We start from the raw sequence: 22,743 nt of genomic DNA on the forward strand, positions 1-22,743 counted from the left end.
TTTTTTGTAAACCTGCGCATAAACTCTTCTTTCACTTCACTTGGCTCCTATGTGAATCAACGCTCCATCGAGATCACATACTAGGACTACGCAAAACTTTTACACCTTTCCACTACAGGGAACAAACTCCACATCCTTTATTTTGACCCTGATTATGACTGGGCTCCAGCCAACCACTTTATCTTGCTCCACCAAACTTCCAATCTTCTTTCTACTCCAACAACTCCTTCCATGTTCTTCATAGTACTCGTATCCATCCTGAGAATGAGGAAGCCGAGGGAGCTGAGGAGGAGGAGGCTCCCGCTCTTATTCCTGCACCTGCTCCGCTCCGCCAGCACTCTCGACTAGATCAACTGGTGAAGTGATTTGATCAATGGGAGTCACGTTTTGAGACTTACGTTGCTACACAGGAGCAGTAACATACTGAGTACATTATTCGCTTGCAGCACTAGCATGACTAGGATATGGCCTGGTTTGGAGCACAGTTTGCCACTCTATCTAGCTACTTTCCATAGCCACCACCACCTCCTCCTTCGGATGATCAGGACCCATCTTTCTTTTAGTGTGTTTTTGTTTTCCTTGTTTTTAGTCTCTTTTTTGTTTTACAATTTTTATTTTTCTCCTCCTTTTTTGTGATATCAGAAGGGGGAGTAGCTGAACTAGTTTGTTTTCATTACTCTAGTTTGTTATGTTATGTTGATCAGTTGAACTTTTGAAACTATATTTGTTTCCTTACCTATTTCCTTTAAATCTACTTTGAACTATTTCAATTAAGTTTTCGTATTTGCCATAATAAAAAAGGGGGAGAATGTTGTGTATCTGATTTTAGAAATAGAATTTTAATGATAACAAATACTTTTATTTTTCCACGACTTCCTTGCCTACTAATATTTCAGGTCAACAAGATCAAGACTGCAATTTGAACCAGCTCAAGATTGGGTAGATTAGGTTTGAGTCTGTTTGTTTCTTTTTCCCTTTCTTGAGTCTACTGCAAAAGATGTGGTCCCTGATGCTAAGTAATCTTGCATACACATGCCTTGGGAGAATTTATGTTTCATAGAGTTTATTATTTTTGGTCACATCATTCAGGACGATACATATATCATCCTGGACGATCTGTTTAAAAATAAAAATCATAATTAGGACATCCTAATTAACACAGTCATCATTAAGCACATCGTCTGGATGATAGTCGTATCGACTGGGATGATAGGCTCATATCAGAAAGAATCAGCCGATAGATCTATTTAGGTATTATTTATTTTTGGACGTAGTCCAAGACATAATCCTTGGGATGCAACAAAATTATGCCTAAATTAATTTGATAATTAAGGAAAATAATTAAGGCTTGATTGATACGATCACATCGTCCTGGACGATCGTAGGATCGATCGGGACGATTAGTTCAAAATCCTTAGTTACTCTTGGACGATCAACATCGGCTAACTCCTATTCATAGCGATGTTTTGGACAAGTTTCACATATTTGAACTTATCGTCCAGAACAATCGTGAGATCATCCTGGACAATCAAACTATTTTTAGATCGTCTAGACATCCCTTCAGTGTAATTATCTAAACGATATTCCATGATTTGTACTAATCGTATAGGACTATAGTTTATCGTAATAGATGATATGAACAAATTTCTTCTGATTGTCCCAAATCATCCTAGCTGATTGAACTTAATTTGCACTAATCGTACATGATGATATTATCATCATGGATGATAAAGTCAGCAAGTTGCAATTAATGAGCTATTCTGAAGCTCTTCTATTTAAGAGCACTTATTCTACTCTTTAGAACATCTTTTGTTGCTGTCTTGACCTGAGAGAGCCTAGAGGAGAGGGAGAGAGAGAGGATCTTATGAGGGGGAGTTAATGAGACACAACGATTGCTCCACATCTTCTTCTTCCACTATAGTCCTTTATCCTTGGAGGGCTGAGAGAAGTCTACTTCAACAATCGATCAAGGTTCTCTGCCTGTTTCAGGAGGAAGCCAAAAGAGTTGGGTTCTCTGCCTCACCGATATCGGTGGAAAGGATGTTTCGTAAAGTCTTCTCCGCCTTGCTGTGGGGGACTAAAGGAGAGTCACTGAGTTTAGTGCAATACCCAGAGGGCGCCTCCGGGGAGTGGACGTAGGACGAGTTGACCGAACCACTATAAATCTCTGTGTTCTTTACTACTATTTTTCCGCACTTTAAATTTCCTTGTATTGAATTTGGTTTGGATTTAGTTTTGTGTTTTGATTGAAAGATTTTTTAAAATACCAATTTACCCCCCCCCCCTCCTTGGTTAGCATGGGCTAGCTCATGAGGGCTTAACATCCCTAACGAACTCTCAACACTCTTCATCCAAAATTTAAATTTAGAAAATTTAGAATACACATCATTTTCCTTTAATATTTGCAATGCAACATCTAAGTGATTAGTGTGAGCTGCTTCATTTTAAGAGTATACCAAAATATCATTTATGAAAACTATAATGAATAAATCTAAAAATGGCTTAATGATCCTATTCATGTGGTCGATAAATACAGCAGGGGCATTTGTAAGACCAAAAGTCAGTACCATAAATTCATAATGCCTAAGTCCAGTATTGAATGCAGTCTTCGGTATATCTTCTTCCCTAATCATGAGCTAAAGATATCTTGGCCTCAAATCAATCTTTAAAAACACAGAGGCACCCTCTAAATCATCAAAAAAATCATCAATTCTTGGGAGAGTATATTTATTCTTCACTATTAATTTGTTGAATTATCTATAATATATACAAAGTCTTAGTCTTCCATCCTTATTCTTCATAAATAGCACACGTGCACCCCAAGGTGAGGTACTAGGTCTAATAATTCCCTTTTCAAGTAATTCTTGTAACTGTATTTTAATTCTTGCTGTCCTTTTATTACAATTCTATAGGGAGCTTTGGCAACTGGTTCAGCACATGTAATTAACTCAATAGAAAAATTAATTTCTCTAAGTAGAGGCAAGACAGGTAACTCATCTGTGAAAACTTTTGAATACTCATACATATTTGGTTTATCTTTCAATTCTTTTACGTCCTTTGCCACATCCTTAATATAATCCAAAAAGCCCTTATGTTGATAACTTGTAATCCTCTAAAGATGAAACCATAATGAATGTTATTCCTCTTTCTCCTTAAAATCTAAATTCTTCCTCTCCTAGCATATGAAATTTAATTTCCTTCTTATTACAAGCTATCATCATGAAGTGGTAAGATAACCAATTAATGCTTAAGATTGTATCAAACATAAATGGTGGTAATATAATGAGCTCTGCTTCCAAGTCTTTATCACCAATAGTCAATTACACAAGGCATTTTTTATTTATTTCCAAATGAGTTTCATTTGGCATTGTTATAACTTAGTTGTTCATAACTATATTTTCATAGTATGTATGATTTTTATAATTCTAAATATTATTGTTTGATTACTCTTTATCTTAATATATTTGGGATATATTATTTTCATTATTTGTGTACTAACATTTCGAGGAAATTATACTTTACACTGTTGAAGACTTAAAGACCGATTATATTAGGGTTTAATGTAAATAGCATCTGTACTTTTTATATTTTTCTTGAGTCTGAGAGAGTATGATTGTAATTAGGGGGGAGTGTTAAAACTTGTAATTTTGAAAACTAATCGTGCTGTAAAATTTTGGATTGTATAGGACAATTTATCCAGCTAGTTCCTCCAGCAAGAAGTTAATCAAATCATGGACGAAAAAATTTTCTAAGTACTGTTCGTATTGTACAAAGTAACCCTTGTAGATGACATCCAGAGTATGAAATTGATGCAAATATTTTTGTCCATACGAATAGGTTAATTTTTTGAACAGTTCTTCTGAGACGATCTTGAGTTTGTACAGACGACGTCCAGAGTACGAAATTGATGCTAACATTTTCATCCATATGAACAGGAAAATTTTTTGAACTTTTCATCCTGGACAACCTTGAGATCATACAAATGATGTCCATAGTACGAAATTGATGTAAACATTTTCGTACATACGAACAGCAATAAAGAATGAACTAATAGTACGGGATGATATATGGTATATACTATATAATGTGCATATACAAAAATGTTTTGTACATGATCGTACGTGCAAAACTTTGAACTATTCATATGTATGATTGTCGATCGTACTATACGAATGTGGACGGTCAAAATTGAAATTTTCATTTTTCTAGACTATTTTTCATCCCTTTCCTATATAAGGTCCAATAAACTAACTTTGGATAAATTCTTCTTCATTTTTCTTAAGAGTAAAAATGTGAGAGTGACTTGGGAGAGTGATTGAGGGAGATTTCTTGCAAATTGAGAGTGTGAAGGGTTCACAAGGTTACTCAAAGGTGAGATTCTTTTTGTGTTTGTAGCAAATCTCTTCCTTACTTTTTTGAAGACGCTCGAAGGAAGATCTTTGAAGAAGATCTAGTTCTCTGCCGATACTTGGAGAGTGTGAAAGGATGCCATTTCTCTGCTGACACCAGGAGGGTGTGAAAGGATGCCGGTTCTCTGCCGACACTAGGAGAGTGTGATAGGGCACAAATTCTCTACCGACACTTGGAAAGTGTGAAAGGATGCCGGTACTCTGTCGACACTTGGAGGGTGTGAAAGGATGATGGTACTCTGCTGCACCGGGGATTGATGGAAGAGGGAGTAATTATAAAGGCTTCTCTGCCTTGTTGTGGGAGCAAAAGGAGAATCACTTTGATAATAGTGAAATACCTGAAGAGGGAGTCTTCAGGGAGTGGACGTAGGTCTAGTTAGACTGAACCACTATAAATTTTTGTGTTCTTTACTTTTTCCACAATTTTATTTTTCTACACATTTTTTCTTTAAGTGGTTAAAAAGTTTTATTTTGATTAAAACTTAAAGTAGTGGTGTCATTATTTTTTCGCTACTTTTATTTTTGTGATTTACTATTTTAAAACTATGGTTGAAAAACTATTTCTACAAAATTCATTAAAGTTTAATTTCGATTTAAAATACTCAAAAGAGGGATTAATTTTTTAAAATACCAATTCACCCCCCCCCCCTCTTAGTTAGCCATGGGACATAAACTTAGGCTTAACAACTTAATTCATAGTGAACGAGTTTCAACAATCTCTGCCTTTCCTTCAAAGTTATAAGTAGTTAGTATAACCTTCATATACTTTTGACAAGAGATACCTTATATAATTTTTTTATTCCTCATAAGCCAATTATCTGACTTTATCGGTCCATCGATTAATAATAAAGCGGGCCTCATATCTTGAAATAACTTAAGGTACTTATCCATAGGAGCATTCCCACTACCACTAGCCTAATAAATTTATAGTGGTTCATATGGAAAATTTAAAACCTTCATTACAATGTAACAAATCATAATAGTCTTCCAAGCAAAAATAAGAAAGAAACACTAACTCCAAATAATATTTTATTTCATCAATAAACATATACATATGAATCTACTACAAAAAGTACATGTCAATCTATTACATGTTTAAAAAAAAAAAAAAAAAAAAAAAAAAAAAAAAAAAAAAAAAAAAAAAAAAAAAACACGTCTCATGGCATTTTTTTATAATGATAGGTGAACGACTGTCTGCCAGCCATCACAGATTAGTGAACTCTCTTGAGAAGTATCCCACAACTAGGATGATCTAAAGCTCATTAGGTAACATGTTATTTTATCAATTTGAAAAAATAAGATAAAGAAACACATTATGCATGCTAATTTTATGGTACTGTGTAATGATAGACTAAAGAAAAAAATAATAAACGTATCATACAGTAGTAACTAGTGTGCCTAAGTCTATATGTCATCCTATATGATTCTTTTACTTTTCATATGTCTGTAACATTTTACATTTTTTATATTTTCTTGTATACTCTTTAAGAATATAATTTATTCTTATCTTATACATCTGTAATGGAGTATCAATTTATTACTGATTAAGTACACATTTAATTAGTCATTTCTTTTATTTTAGCCTGCTCCAAGAAGCCATATTTATCCTTTACCATTTTCCCTTACCTTTTTCATTTACCATATTGATAGTCCGGGCCAACATACACATGCAATCATACTGTAACTATCGTAGGAGGGTAGCTAACATTTCATTCAAACATGTCCTTACTTATCATAGCGTTTTCAAACATATGCATTCTAAACTATCCATCACAAGTTGTCAAAGTACATTGCATTTAAAGAAGAAAAATGCTATTGCTAAACTAAATAAAAATGCTAAAGTATATAAAACTTTTAAATAAAAACTTAAAGAAGAAGCAAATTATGAAATTAAAAGAATTACATTAACCTATCTCAGATATAAGCAAACAAAATCTTAGACGTGCGAAAATTATCATTTATCCTTTCAGCGTCTTTCCTCTCCCACTTCCAACACAATATATATATATATATATATATATATAACTTATATTAACCACAGTTCTTTTTCATTAATTTAGCATTTTTTTATATCATTATTTTCAGATTTTAAATAATTCCTAAATTTTTAAAATCCAAATTTTTTGTCTAATCCAATAAATTACCCTTTTTAACCCTTTCTAATTACCTAATTTAATTTAAAGTAACCTTAATTTTTAATTTTTTCTATAAAACCCCAAATTTGAAAATCTAAATTCCATTATTTTTATCAAATATTCATGTTGAAACCTTTATTTTACCTAATTAACATTTACGGCATGATTTTTTTTGGATTCCCTTTAATTAAAAATTAGGGAAAATTATAACAATGTGAAACATCTTAATTTTTATCCTTAAAAATATTCCTAAGTTTATTAGGAATAATAATTGTCAAGGTATTCTCAAAGAAATTGAATTTTAGAAAAAATCCTAATTTTAAAAATCTAAAAATTTTTGAAATAAAATAAAAATTAAGATTTAGAACTCAGAATTAAGATTCTCTAAACATCTCCTTTAAAATGTTAAAAATATGAAAATCCTAAATTTTTAACCTAAAAAAATCTAAGAAAAAAAGAAGAAATTTTTGATTTAGGATCATACCTTCTTCTTTCTTAAGACTTCCCTTTTGATTTCACCAAAAAAGCATCGTCTAAAACCCCTGACGCCACTCACCCTAAGCACTTTCCGCCACCCTCTCCCTCTCTTGCATTCCACATAACTAGAAAGCACGCATCGAAGTGAAAGAGCTGAAGGTTCGGTCCCTTTTTGGTTTTTATTTTTTTTTTAAGGCTGAGAGGTAACGGCCAAATATGAATGTACCCTTGCATTCTTAAAGTTTATTTAAAAAAGGATGAGTTATTTAGTAATTAGCCCTTAAATAAATTTTGCTGATTTTTAATTTCAAATCCATGTGGAATTAACCCTAAATCATTTATTGCAAACCAATTGAAATTTAAAATAGAATTTTATAAAATTTGTTCCGTCGAATTCCGACTATTTTAAAAATTTGTCTATTTTCATCGCAAATGCATCACAACGCTACAATTTGACATTTTTGGATTTTACAATGGCCCGAGAAAGATTTAGGTGTAGAGAGATTATCCTTTGTTTAGAATCACATGGGATTGAATTGGCTGGAGAAAGATTGGGTGTTACAAAAAAAAAAAGTTTGGACTAAAACATTATAAACTATATTTAGAATCTCAAATCAAATTACTTGTTGCAATAGCATCACCCAACCGTGACAAAGAAGTATACAGATGACTGCTTTTATTTATGGTGGCTAGATAACAGGAGTGATTCTCAATGAAGGCTCCACTAAACTTAAAGTTTATTAGGGTTAAAGCTGAAATTGGAGCTGAAGATTGAATGGGGATGGAAGCTAGAGCTCTACAATGGAGAAGAGTTTAAAATGTTCACTCAAAACCCATTGGAAACCAAGAAATTTATAGTACGATCGCAAGGCTCTTCTCACCTATTTCGATGTTAGCAATATATACTTCGGGGTGATAGCATCAGGTTTGGGCCACAAGAGTACTGCAAGTGTTCAAGAAATTTTAAAGACACTAAATTAAAATATCAAACACTTGTATTGACAACTTATACATTTTGATATTGCAACGACACTATTAGATTTCTCAGCTACTAGATTAATCCATTAAAAAAAATTCTTGTAATGCTTTGAATTAAAAATTAAAAGGTCATGTTTGCTTTTAATTTTAATGATATTATTGTAGAGAATGGGCAATCTTGATCTTAAATTTGATCACAACATCAAAACAAAATGAAAACATGTCATATAACTCATGAATATATATCTTAAATTTACTCTTTATTAACTATGAAGCCAGAAATAATGAAACCAGGGATAAAAGCAGTCATTTTCCACCCCAACTTCAATTCTTTTCGGAATTAAAATAAATAAATAAGTAGTTCTGCCAACATTTCAAGTCTTGATATCCGGGTTTATGTATTAAAACCAGGGATAGAGTGACGCAATCTCAATGCAATTCAACCTGGCTCAAGCTTGGATCAAACATATTTGTGCAGATAGAACCATTTCAATCTCAAAGAGGCTGGTTGATCGATGCGTTTGTGTTTGTTCTTAAAGCAAGAAGTAACATATATCATCATCAAAGTAGGCTTTTTTATTTTTCCGTAACTTAAGATAACCATAAAAGGAACCCGAATTACTTCTCAGGGTTGTGGCCTTGTCTGAACTATGAATATGTCATTCCCTACAACACAACCTTCAACGTCCTGAGGACAGCCAAATTTCTGCTCAAGAAAGAACCCAATAGCACAAAGGCGTTGCCCCAACTGCCTTCTAAAGATAGGATCAACTGTTAATGGCTTCTTACTGTAATCGACAGTTAAACGGGCAACTTCTCCATCTGCAGGGCCAGAACCAAGAACTAGAAGCTCTTCGCTAAAGTTTGCAAAAGCCATGGTACAAACATTGCCATCAAACTTGTTAGAAGTAAATCTCCATGGAACTCCACGAGTTCCTGAAGCTAGAGTTTCCCCTAAGCCCGATGCAATCTCAGCCATGAGAAGCTTGGGGTCATTCTCCACTGGGCTAACGGTGTGTAGAACAAAGGAGAGATTAGGTGAGACCATCTGCTGCACCAAAACAGCCATCTGTGCTTCCCTTTGCGGAACACCAGCAGCTCTACGGCTCAGAATGGCTCGCCTCGTATACAAGGAAGCCCATACACGGCCTATTGCAGCTCCAAAGATGGTTGGGCTCAAGAGGCTGACATTTGGGATGGATTCATACAGTCCAGCAGCTGACATTCCAGCAAGGTCTTCAACATTGGCACTTGATCTTACTATAAGCCGGGCATTGGCTGGAAGAATTCTGCCAATGGCTTCAATGGTTTCTTGAGATGGAGCTTGGGCAGATATCAATGCCTGGAGGTCTAAGCACAGGTGATCAAGTTCACCACCTTCGAGATTAGCTGTTTCTATCTTTTCTAAGAGGGAGAGGAAGGTATCTAGAGAGCCGCTTCGCTCAAGCACTGATTCCATTGATCCAAAGGGTAATATAGCACCTGAGGGGACTTTAAATGAAGCAGGAATGCCCTGATCACTGTAAACTGCCATCAAATGAGCAAAACAAAGGAGGTCAGCATATTAAGCAAAGCGGGGAACTAGATTGCAGCAACATTATTTTTTATTTTTTTAAGTAAAAAGTGGCGAGAGTCACACTTAGCAAGCCTATTAAGAATCATAAAAAAGATTGCTGAATTTAGGCGGTGAAGGGGACATTAAGTGGTGGGAGAGAACATACATGGAATGGAAATAGAAAACAAAGGAGTCTAGGATACAATTATAATTTCATTCGTTCTCAATAAGACAGCATGTTTCCTCATTTACATGGCAGAAAAATTTCTATGGGCGATTTTTTACTTTCAAAAAGCTAGTGTAGGTTGTGAAGAAGTTATTGTGGGTTCCAGCTCGCCTAAGTGGTAAAAATTTTAAAATTTTTTGCTAAGGTCCTTGAATTAAACCCCGCCTACATCAAATTTGTGCTTTGGCACTCAACTTTTCTATCTCCTTTCCACATATCCCACCACATTCAGCTCAACAGAATACACGATAAAACTAAACAGCAGGAATAACATTCAAAGATGATCCAAATAAGGAAAATGACAAATTGATTCCAGTACAAGTTCACAGTTAAGAAGCTGGCTATTTTATTTTAACCAGGCTAGACCTACACGAAGGAAATCACAAATAATTCCTCTATAAAGGAATTAAAATTATACTAAAGACATTAGTTGAAATTGTTCGATTGGTAATACAGAAAAAACAATGGGCAAAACATCAAAGTTACAATGACATTGAAATGCAAGTCACAATGCGAGAGCAGTTTCAGTTTGAATTGTATTGATACTAGAGAAATACATCACAAGATCCAGCTTTTACAAGCGCACTTGCACCAACCTAGAAGCTTATGCCACCATTAAAATAACAACAACAACATCATCAAGGCTTTATCCCACAACATGGGGCTGGCTAAATGAATCATGTCTTCATTGTGTTCTATTGAGAATCAAATTCTCATTTAAATCTAATAAAAAAAAGATCATTTCTAATATTTTCTGATAAAATATTTTTAGGTCTGTCTCTACCAATCTTAACATAGATCAGATCTAATACATCCACTCCCCTAACCAGGTCATTGGAAAGCCAACGTTTTATGTGAACAAACAATCTAAGCGACTCCCTCTAATTTATTCGCAACTAAAGCTACTCCAGCATTTTCACGTATGCACTCATTTCGCATTTTGTCACTAAGAGTGAAGCCACTCATCCACTTGAGCATCCTAATCTTTGCAACACTTAACTTCATTTTATGTTTCTCTTTTAATGGCCAACATTATGCGTCATTAAGCATTGCAAGTCTTACCACCATCTTAGAGAAATTTTCCTTCAATTTAAGGGGTACTTTTCTATCACATAATAGGCTCAATGCATTCCTCTATTTCACCATCACTTTGAACAATAAATGCAAGATATTTAAAATGTGTTATCTTATTAATAACTTGATCGCCCAAAGTCACAATTCCCCTACTAGAACTATTACTACTAAAATTATACTCTATGTATTCAGTTTTAGATCTACTAAAACGAAAACTTTTAGACTAAAAAATTGACCTCCATAATTCAAGTATTCCTTCAACTCCTCCCTCTCTAGTCTTATTAACAAGAAGAATATCATCGGAAAAAGCATACACCATATTACATCCTCTTGCAAATATCTAGTAAGAATATTCAAGCAAAAATATCTGGACTTAAAGCTGGTCCTTGATGTAATCCAATTGAAATAGGAAAATAATTGGTCAAGCCATCTTGTGCTTGAACACAAGTAACAACCCCTGCATACATATCCTTAATGACTAGAATATAAGCATTATTATTTTTTTTTTTTCTAGAACTCTCCAGAGCACTTCTCTTGGAACATGATTTCTCTAAATCAATAAATATCATATGTTGATCATTCTTATTCTCTCTATACTTCTCCATCAATGTATAGCTTCCATACACCCCAACCAAAATGCAAAAGCCACTCATTGGCATGCTATAGCTGCCAGTATTCAGAGAATTATTCTTCTTGAAGTGATTTTAGCACGTGATCTCTTCTTTAGAGTGTACAAGCAAATTAATAAGCATAATGATGTTAATTTTCACTTATCATGATTTATTGATTGTGAAAGAAAAGCTATTTTTTGTCCTGCCTGAGATCCTCAATCTTTTATAGGACATCATAACTGCCAAAAAATATACACCATAAGTCGTACATCGTTATCTATACGAAAGTTCAATTTGGGTAGTTAGACCTACTTGAACTGCCCAAGGAACATCAAGAGGGGGGGGGGGGGGGGGGTTGAATTGGTGTTTTAAAAAATTCTTTTAAAAAAATCTATTTTTGAATGTTTAAACCAAATTCACAACTTAAGTTTAAAATCAGATCTTATAATGCGGAAGCTAATGATATGAAAAATCAAATTCTATTTTTTGTTTTGATTTTGTAAAAAAAAAATGAGAATATGTTTTCCTTCACTTTTTATTTTCAGATTTTACTTCTTTTTCTTTTCTAACAAAAGTTAAATAAAAAACAATCTCAATATTTTCAACTCATATTTGCATGAAAAGTAAACATATGAGGAATAAAAATGCAAAAAATAAAAGTGCTAATAAAAAGCAAGAACGAGCACCCTAGAAATTTATAATGGTTCGGTTAACCTTGACCTACGACTACTCCCCAGAGTCTTCCTCTTCGAGTATTGCACTAAATCTTTTAGTGACTCTCCTTTAGCTCCTCCAACAAGGGGGATAAGCCCTTACAAAATAACTTTCACCATTCCACGGTGCTCCTGAGAACCTAAATTCTTTTCAACGAGGTAGAAAGCCTAGAATCCTTTGCACCTTCTTAGTGAGGCAGAGAACTCGATGATCTTTGGCCGTGAAGAATTTCTCATCGGAGCAATCGAGGGTACTCTCTATTCGAATGCGCTTTGTTCAAATGCAGAAAGCAATTGACGGGGGAGGAGAAGGAATGGGAATCGGTTAATGCTTTATTGCTATATATATTAATATACTAATGTTTATTTTCCACTAATGCTCCACTATCACCCATCTAATCCCTCTCAGCCGTATGATTTTATCAAACCAATGCATGCTTGGCAAAGGGGAACTGTAGTGGAAACTAGCAACAATAAGGAATAGTTAATTTCCATTGAATTTCGACTTAATTAAGAAATAGTAGTTGTAGACTTTAGTGGAAACAATTAAACTTGATTTAATTGAAATTAAGGATATTATACTCCCTCTCGCACAACTTCTCCTTCTTCCTCTCTCTAAAAGACCTCTCAAGCACTGTTACATAAATTTCGCAATAGCCAAAGACATTTACAAAGTCTAATGAGAGAGCTTTAATACGAGGATTGAAAAAATCATAAATTTTCAATTCTGCCACTTCTAATTGTACAATACGATCGGGGATCGTACAATACAATTAGGTTATTTTATCTTATTAGTATTATACGATGAATATGGATCTGTACGATTAGTTCAAACACTTGAATTGCTCGTCTAGGACAAAAACAAGAGTCGTACAGTACGATTAGTTTAATCGAATAGGATTTTCATACATGACGATCGATGGCAATTAATTATCATCCTGGGAGAAAATCGAGTCATACAGTACGATGCAGGCTAAAGTACAATCGGAAGTATGAATTAATCCTAGTTCGATTCCCTAATTACTGTATTAGATTAGGCAAGATTTAATGAAATCGTACAGTACCATAGGGATCGTACGATACGAATAGTTTAAACTTTGAAATTCAAAATAATTTGTGATTGGCGGCAAGGGTTTTGAGTTCTACTGATCGTCCTGTAGAATTATGAACACATTAAGATCATTACACATTCAAATAGTCTTAATTAAATGTTTTAATTAATCACTGGTTTACTCATATCGTACAGTACAACCCAGATCGTATAGTAGGATCTTCACAGAAATTAAAACATTTAATTTTTCTTCTCGATGCGTGTGTGCATGGTTGCTAAGCTGGCATACACCTTTTACAAGACTTTTGCTCAAGTAATATAAAAAATAAATAAATCAAAATACATACAGTTGCAAAAATGTCAAACATATTCTATCCAATCTTGAGTCAAGCCTTCTGCATAGTGTACAACGTAACTGAAATATTAGTGTGCACAAAACAAACATCCAATAACAATATCAGAAGAACCAAAATAGAAGCCCAATAATGTTTGTTATCATCAAAATTATAAACTCGAGATCTTGGATTGCTACATATATATTATTTGAACATGGATTGGTGTTTGAGAGTGCAGATAGCACTTCATCTAAGCTATTTAAAATTTTATGGATAACTATATATTATTGGAACATGGATTGGTGCTTGAGAGCACAACTAGCATTTTTTACTTTAATGAATTTATTCCAAAGTAAAAAAAAAATCATAAGATTAACCGAGATCGAGTAAATGAGATGAACCACCCCAAAAATTTTCTTTTGTACGAAAAACTGATTATGACCCACAATTTCAATTGACAGTGATACAAGACTATTATTTGGCTCAATACGTTGAATAAATAAGCATAATTTTATGTTTGTATTTAGCTTGTTAACTTATCAAGTCGAGCACAATTTAATTATGAACATAGTTTATTTGAAAATCATTTTAAACATTGAACGTATACAAATCATTATATATATATATATATATATATATTAGTTCAAGAAAAAAAATTCTTCAAAATAATATATCCATGCTTCACAACGGTACAAGGAGATATAATGTCGTAGAATTACAAGTCATACTCGTACAACACAAGAAGAAAACATACATCAAACATGCATAAATATTAAAACTGAAAAAAGAATTTATATTCAATCAAAGTTCATAATTTATGCCTTATGACATCTATTTATAGACTCCTCATCAATAGATTGATAGACATAGTTGGCACAAGATAAACTCAATTTGATTCTAGATATCCATCAAGTTCACACTAGAGCCTCATTAAAATATAAAGTATTTAAAATCTCAAATTATTTATCTTATCACCATGAACGTAATTGCTAGTGAACAAAGATAAAATTAAATAAGAATAAAGCTGTAAGTTTCCCGCAGAAGTTTTAAAACAACCTGTAACTGCACCTAAGAAAACATTATATAATACAAGAAACAACACCCACAAATATATAGTCTCCAAAGTAAGAGAATCAGTAGATAGCTGCTATAAATCAAAATAACTTTGCTTGTCTTTGAAACATTCGACCCCAACAAACCAACATTTTCATATCCCCATCATAGTAAAGCCAAAAACACTGCAGGTAACACTTGAATTGGACTTGAAGGCATACAAGAACAAAACCAATCTAATCACATTACCGAATTATATAGACTAAATGAATAATAAGAAACAAAAGCATTCCTTCATAAGGCCATCATCACAAGAATGTTCCAAAATACCCAAGATTACAAAGAAAACTACCAATGAAAACAAAAAAAATTGGCTTGAATCATTGCTTGAGTGATACTTCCAATGAGTATAAAACACCATCATCAAATTTGTTCGGCTTTGATAAATTCAACATCTAATTTAGCATTTAACACTCATCACAGAAATCAGGACATAAATTTTTTGCTTCCTGAAATGTACTATAGGAGCATAGCAAGCAAATCTATCTCATCAGTTAGTAAGATATCTCAGGACTATCAACAGTGAGCACAATTTCATCATCTAGAATAACCTTACTAACAAGCTGTATAAGAACATCTGAAAGAATATTAGATATGGATTTACAGGTAGATAGAAAGAGAGATGAATCCAAAAAATTAGCAATCGACACATATAATAATATTAAACTATACGAAAATTGAGAATCTCAAATTTTCAGTACATAGGCATTAGTTATAAGCATTGCAAAATTTTAAATGTCTAGATCTTACATTTAATAATTTTTTTAATGCTTATGATAAATTTAAACAGACCTTGACTTTATCATCATGTTTAAACCCCATGTAACTCATGTTCACATCAATATAAGGCATATAGTTATCATAATTATGCTCATGCAACTCATACAAATCATTAAAGTAAAAAAAATAATCAAAAGCAAGTAATTAATGCTAAAATACCAATATCCATCATTAGGGATTTTGACACAGCCCTATGCCTAACTCTAAAAATGAAATATTAATGAAATTGAACAGACAAACTACATAAGTATGATATGTTTATACAAACAAAAAGCTCTTTGAATAAAATTAATCCAAATGGCTTAAAAATTAGTTGCAATAAATTATACACATTTTTAGGCTTTACCAAATGGATGGAGTTTTATATTTAAAGTTTAAGACATTTATGTTTAATTAATTCACTGATATATTGATGTTACTCAACTTTCATCAAGAAGCTAGTTTTATGAATTTTTATGTCACTAAACAAAAACCTAAAATCAAAATTAATTTTATTCTATCACATATCGTATGAATAATATCATCTGATAATACATCAAAAGTTGTGTTTTTCAAATAATTCATCAAATATAATAGTCATGATTGGTTTAGTTTCATTTTCGTATTAAGAATTATATTCAATTCCCCTTAAAAGTTTAGATTCAAATCTGTTTACATGCTCAATTTTAGTTTCATATTAAAATTTGGTTGTGATGTAGATGCAAATGCAGATTTAGGCTCAAAATCAATAAGGGGCTCTATGATTGGCTGCATGTTGAGTGTGAAGTAAATGAAGAGGTTTTAAAAATTTGGACATTTAGATGACTGCATTTCAAATGCAATATATTATAGGAGTGAATTTGAAAATCATCTGATGGTTCATTTTTAGTGCATTTGGAATTTATCTATTTTGAGCAAATTTCCAATGCATAACTTCAATAACAGTGATATCGGTAAGCCACCATCATAAAAAACAAATGCCACCAGCCTCCGACTACCCACAGCCATTGCCGCTAATCATCATTGGCCATCACAGCAACCGCCGCCATTGATAGTCGCACCTACCATTGCTAACTACTGCCCTCACTGTCAACTAGTTTTAATTAGGCATTGCCACTGCACCTAATCGTCGATGGTTGGTTGCTAGCAATCACAACAGTCGCTGCTACCGCCGGCTCCACCTACAATCTCTAATCACTGCCCTCACCATCTGTTGTTCCTAATGCACTGTTATTGTACTTTGTATTTCCTTACTTTAAACCAAACAAAAAGAATAAAATAAAATGAATTGGAATCCTACATTTGTAATATACTCAACCAAACAACTCAAAAGTATTTTCAATACATTACTTTTCTTTACATTGCATTCATTTTTCATCAAACCAAACAACTTATAGAATAGCTACATTCATAGCTGCAAATCAATTTTTTGTTTTTTGTTTTTCATATAAAACATCCTCCAACAAATATTCATGAACAATCATTTCTTCAATAAGATCATATTCAACCTCATTATTTCATATCTTGGTGAATGTTTAATGTGGTTTGCATAGGTTACTATGGAGTTATTCTTTGGGAATAGGCACAATTGTCATAGTCTTAATAGGAGATTAGTAATAACATTTCTAAATATCTAAATCTATTTCTAAAGCCTCTTACAATATATTTGGAGAATTATAGGATTGAAACAAGTTGAAAGCATCCACCTAAATTTGAAAGCATAACATTTCCTCATCATGTATACAAGTTGCAAAAAGCATTATATGGATTGAAACAAGCACATATAGCTTGGTATGATAGACTTAACATATTTTTACTAGACAATTTATTTATTAAAAGATTGTCAATAGTAGATAACTTATTAAAAGAACAGAGCTTGATATATTGATAGCACATATATATTTGTTCAAATTTATGAATGACATTTTCTGCGAAGATTTTCATGTACGATGAGGTATTAGTTTGAAATGAGTATAATAAGTGAGTTGACCTATTTTTTATGGTTTAATGTGAAACAAGTGAAGAATTGCATACCTTAGCCTTCCCTTAGTCTCCCCTACGATTTTTCCCAAGTTTGGCAGCAGGAATCCGCCGCCGGAGCCACCGCCGAAGATGTCGTCCAAGCCTTGCGTCCGACTTCTCCTTATTCCGCTTGGTTTGGTCGTGACTTGCAAATGGGAGATGAGAGAAGGGTTTCGATTTTTTTGTATAATGGGAGAATGGGTTTTGCCAAATGACTTAATTTCCCCCACTTAAGTAATTTCGGCCTTCTTATTGCATAGGGGTAACATTGGCATTTCTAACCTTCCAAAATTAATAATTCTCAAAATACACATAATTAAACATAAGTCTTATATATCAAAACAATCATAATTTTGCGCTCTATTTTATAAAATTATCCTCGTCAAAATCCGACAACATCAAATTTTTCACTTAAAACTCGTCGCGGCCCTTTGAAAAGCGTGCGAGGTATAAAACGGCATTTTGCGGGTTTTACAATTTTCCCTCCCTTATAAAAATTTCGTCCTCGAAATTTAAGACAAGCTTAAGAAACCATACCTTAATCGAATAGGTGAGGGTAGCTCTCCCTCATCTCTGATTCCTTCTCCCAAGTAACATCTTTCTCAGTTCCATGCTTCCACATAACTTTAACATAAGGAATCTCTCTACTTCGAAGCTGCTTAACATCATAATGTATGATCTTGTCAGGTTCATCTACAAAAGTCAGATCTGGTTGGATATCTATTAAGTCAGTACTGATCTTCTGAGCTTCATCTGATATGTATTTCCTCAAAGAAGAGATGTGGAATACATTATGTACTCCACTCATGTGAGATGGCAAAATCAATCTGTAAGCCACATTGCTAATTCTCTCTGATATCTCAAAAGGGCCAACATACCTTGGACTCGGTTTTCCAACTTTTTCAAATCTCTTCACACCTTTCATAGGACTAACCTTGAGGAATACAAACTCTCTAACATCAAACTCAATAGATCTATGTTTGGCATCATAGTACTTCTTCTGTCTATCTTGCACAGTCTTCAATCTGTCACGAATCAGCCTCATTTTTTCAGTAGCATCATCTACAAAGTCAGCTCCAATGATCTTTCTTTCTCTTGTCTCAGCCCAACATAAAGGAGTTCGACACCTCCTTCCATACAAAGCTTCATAAGATGCCATACCTATACTTGATTGGAAACTATTGTTATAAGCAAATTCAATCAGTGGTATGTGTGTCTCCCATTTGCCGCCAAAATCAAGTACACATAATCTGAGTAAATCCTCTAAGATCTGAATAGTCCTCTCTGATTGACCATCTGTTTGAGGGTGAAAGGCTGTACTGAAAGTAAGTCTAGTGCCCATTGCCTCTTGAACCTTCCTCCACAACCGAGAGGTAAATCTCCCATCTCTATCTGATACTATTGATCTTGGTACACCATGAAGTCTAATAATTTCATTAACATACACGCTTACCAACTTCTCAACAGCATCAGATTTCTTGATAGGTAAAAAGTGTGCTGATTTGGTCAACCTATCAATTATCACCCATATAGCATCATGACCAGTTCTGGACCTAGGCAATCCAACTACAAAATTCATAGCTATGTCTTCCCACTTCCATTCCGATATGGGTAAAGGCTGCAATAAACCTCCTGGCTTTTGATGTTCTACCTTAACCATCTGGTAAACTGTACGCTTAGCCACCATTTCTGCTACACTTCTCTTCATCCCTGGACACCAAAAGTATTCCTTCAAATCTTGGTACATCTTGTTACTACCTGGGTTAATGGTATAACTTGAATAGTGAGCTTCTTGAAGAATGTCTTTCCTCAAATCTCCAACATCTGTGATACAAATTCTGCCTCTATACTGTAGTAGCTCATCCTCATCAAGCTCAAACTCCTCCACGTGACCAACCTTCACTATATTTAGGACTTTCTCAAATTCTGCATCTTGTGGCAAAGCTTCCCTTATCCTATCCTTCAATGTTGACTGAATGATCATCTGATTCAAAGCCACAAACTCTGCATCATTGGGCTGAACTATTGAAATCTCTAGCTTCTTCAAATCTCTTATCAGCTCATGCTGTTGTGTGATCATCCAATTGGCGCTACTGGAAGTCTTCCTGCTTAAGGCATCCGCTACTACATTTGCTTTGCCTGGATCATATTGAATATCCAAATCATAATCCTTGATAAGCTCCAACCATCTCCTTTGCTTCAAATTTAACTCCTTCTGTGTGAAGATGTATTTTAAACTCTGGTGATCAGTAAATACTTCACACTTAACTCCATACAAGTAATGTCTCCAAATCATTAGGGCAAAGACCACTGCAGCTAACTCTAGATCATGAGTTTGATAGTTTCTTTCATGATTCTTCAGTTGCCTAGAAGCATAGGCAATGACCCTTCCGTTCTGCATCAATACACAACCCAACCCTTTGTGAGAGGCATCACTATAAAGCTGAAATCAATCCGTCCCCGAAGGAATAGTAAGCACTGGAGCAGTCATCAGACACTGTTTTAACCTTTGAAAAGCCTCTTCACATTCATCTGTCCATACAAACTTCACTGTCTTTTGGGTCAATCTAGATAATGGCATTGTTATCCGAGAAAACCCCTCAACAAATCTTCTTTAGTAACCAGCCAAACCCAAAAAGCTCCTGATCTCTGTCACAGTAGTGGGCCGTGGCCAATCTGCTATAGCTTGTACCTTGTGCTGATCCACAGAGATCTCTCCATTGCTGATCACATGTCCCAAAAAGTTCACACTCTTCAACCAAAACTCACATTTGGAGAACTTAGCATACAATTCATTCTCTTTCAATGCATTTAACACCATCCTCAAGTGATTTGCATGAATATCTTCATTTGGGAAATACATCAATATATCATCGATGAACACTATCACAAATAGATCCATAAATGGCTTGAAGATTCTATTCATGAGGTCCATAAACACTGCAGGGGCATTTGTAAGTCCAAATGGCATCACTACAAATTCATTATGCCCATATCTAGTGTTGAACGTTGTCTTTGCTATATCATCTTCTCTGATCTTAAGCTGATAGTATCCTGATCTCAAGTCTATCTTGGAAAACACAGAGGCTCATTCCAACTGATCAAACAAATCATCAATTATCGGAAGAGGGTATTTATTCTTTATAGTCAGCTTGTTCAATTCTCTGTAGTCTATGCAAAGCCTTAAAATTCCATCATTCTTCTTCACAAAAAGCATAGGAGCACCCCAAAGAGAAGTGCTAGGCCTGATGAATCCCTTATTAAGCAATTCTTGCAATTGATCTTTCAGTTCCTTCAACTCTTTTATTGCCATCTGATAAGGGGCTTTAGCAACAGGATCCGCTCCACTAACCAACGCTATAGTAAAATCAATCTCCCTACTTGGAGGCAAGCCAGGTAAATCATCTGCAAACACTTCTGGATACTCTTGCACGACAGGTATATCCTCTAATCTCCTCTCTTCTTTCTTCTCCTCCTTAACATAAGCTAGAAAGCCTTCATAACCCTTCCTCAACAATTTGTATGCCACCAAGGAAGAGATTATCATAGAAGTTATGCCTCTTTCCCCTATGAATTTAAATTCTTTCTCCCCCGGCATACAAAATTTAAATTCTTTCTTATTACAGTCTATGGTCACAAAGTGATAAGACAACCAATCCATACCTAGAATCATATCAAATTCCATTAAAGGCAATAACATAAGATATGCTCCCAAGATTCTATCACCAATAGCCAACTCCACATGACACCATTTATTGGTTTCCAACTGACTCTCATTGGGCATCAAGACTAATAAAGGCTTGAGCATACTTGAGGAAAACAAACCATCAGACTTAACAACACCTTAACAGGCTTGTTACATACAAAGATTGTTCCTAAATACCATGCATGTAACATAACATAAAGCTCATTTTACTCATACATTATAAAGGAATTCATTGACATTAAATAAAGTCCATACCTATGATAACATCAGGAGAGTTTTTTGCTTCTTGTGGGGATAGACCATAAACCCTTGGCTGTACGGGTTGCCGAGCATTAAAAGGTTATATTCTTTTCATAACCTTTCCATTCTTTTTTTCTTAAAACATTATGCCTCAAATGATAGTCTCTAATGCATATAACATGAATATAAAATGTTCATAATAACTTAATATGTAAATATAACACCCGTCTCGGGAGTATCACTTGTACTGATCAAGTACATAAAATTGACCATTCCTTTACTATTGGGTCATAAGAAGCATCCTTTACCATGGCTCATAAGAGCCTCATTTACCATGGCTCATAAGAGCCTCCTTTACCATGTAATACTCCCGCGTCAACAGGCACATACACTTAATACTTACATATTCATAAGAGATGCTTTGTATAAATTATTCATAAACTAATCAAGTGTATGTTTCCATAGGGATGTGTATGATTGCTATGCTGATGTGTTCATTTGCATGTAAATGAAAAACATGTGTAGTACAAGTAAAGAAAAGAGCATGGGGATCATTCATGAGTTGTCCATTTGCATAAAGTGAAACTTTGCATTTGCTTTAAGTGTCCATAAACTTCCAAGGGAACATAAGTCATAAAAGTTTCATAATGAACATAAAAGAAATTATCATTTCTATGAAATTGCATAAAAGTAGAGTTTTCTAAATTTAAAGAATATCCATTCCACCTACCTCAACTTGTACACCTCTTTCGTTTGTCTGGACAAGTCCTTTCCTTCCACACAGTTAAAATCTAGAAGAGACATACAAAAATGCATAAGTAACTAGTCCCCTCACAATTTTCTAAATCCTTAATCTAAAGTAATATATAGTTCAACCTAATGTCTTGTATAAGTTTCAATTCAAATCCTTCCCACAATTCATGATATCTCTCACTCACATTCTCTCTAAATTAGGGTTTAGTCAAAAACTCTTAGGTTTTAAGCATGCCACACCTCTCCTTACACTCAAAACATAAATAAAATATCTTCAATTTTCGGAATTTATTAAATCAAAAATTAAGAATCTTGTATTTCAAATAAAATCCATAAATTAGCCTCTAAAATCCTCCCAAATACTAATAAAAATCATAGTGATAAAAAATTTCTTAATTAGGAAAAAACCCTAAATTTCAAAACTCAAAGCTTTCATCTTTCTTACAATATTTTCTCATTGGAAGCTTTCTTAGGTTAATAGGAAATTCTTTTGTGAAGACATTTCCAAAGAAAATAATTTTTGAGTAAAACCCTAATTTCTAAAATTCACATTTTTCACAAAAATATCTCATATTATGGTTTAGAA

General features: G+C 33.9%; 1 protein-coding gene across 2 annotated transcripts in view; it reads right to left on the bottom strand.

The window, feature by feature from the left end:
• Positions 1-8,227: 8,227 nt before the first annotated feature.
• Positions 8,228-22,743, bottom strand: part of LOC110093579 (phosphoglucan, water dikinase, chloroplastic) — a 130,139-nt gene continuing 115,623 nt past the window's right edge. The window contains exon 19 of one of the 2 annotated variants that reach the window (XM_020818510.2): positions 8,228-9,526. In XM_020818510.2, coding sequence (XP_020674169.1) covers positions 8,625-9,526 — 902 coding nt within the window. In that variant the 3' untranslated portion in view covers positions 8,228-8,624. The remainder of the gene's footprint in view (positions 9,527-22,743) is intronic. The other variant, XR_003700409.1, reaches the window with a different exon arrangement.

This window comes from Dendrobium catenatum, unplaced genomic scaffold (assembly GCF_001605985.2).
Source record: "Dendrobium catenatum unplaced genomic scaffold, ASM160598v2 fragScaff_scaffold_2, whole genome shotgun sequence".
NCBI lineage: Eukaryota > Viridiplantae > Streptophyta > Magnoliopsida > Asparagales > Orchidaceae > Dendrobium > Dendrobium catenatum.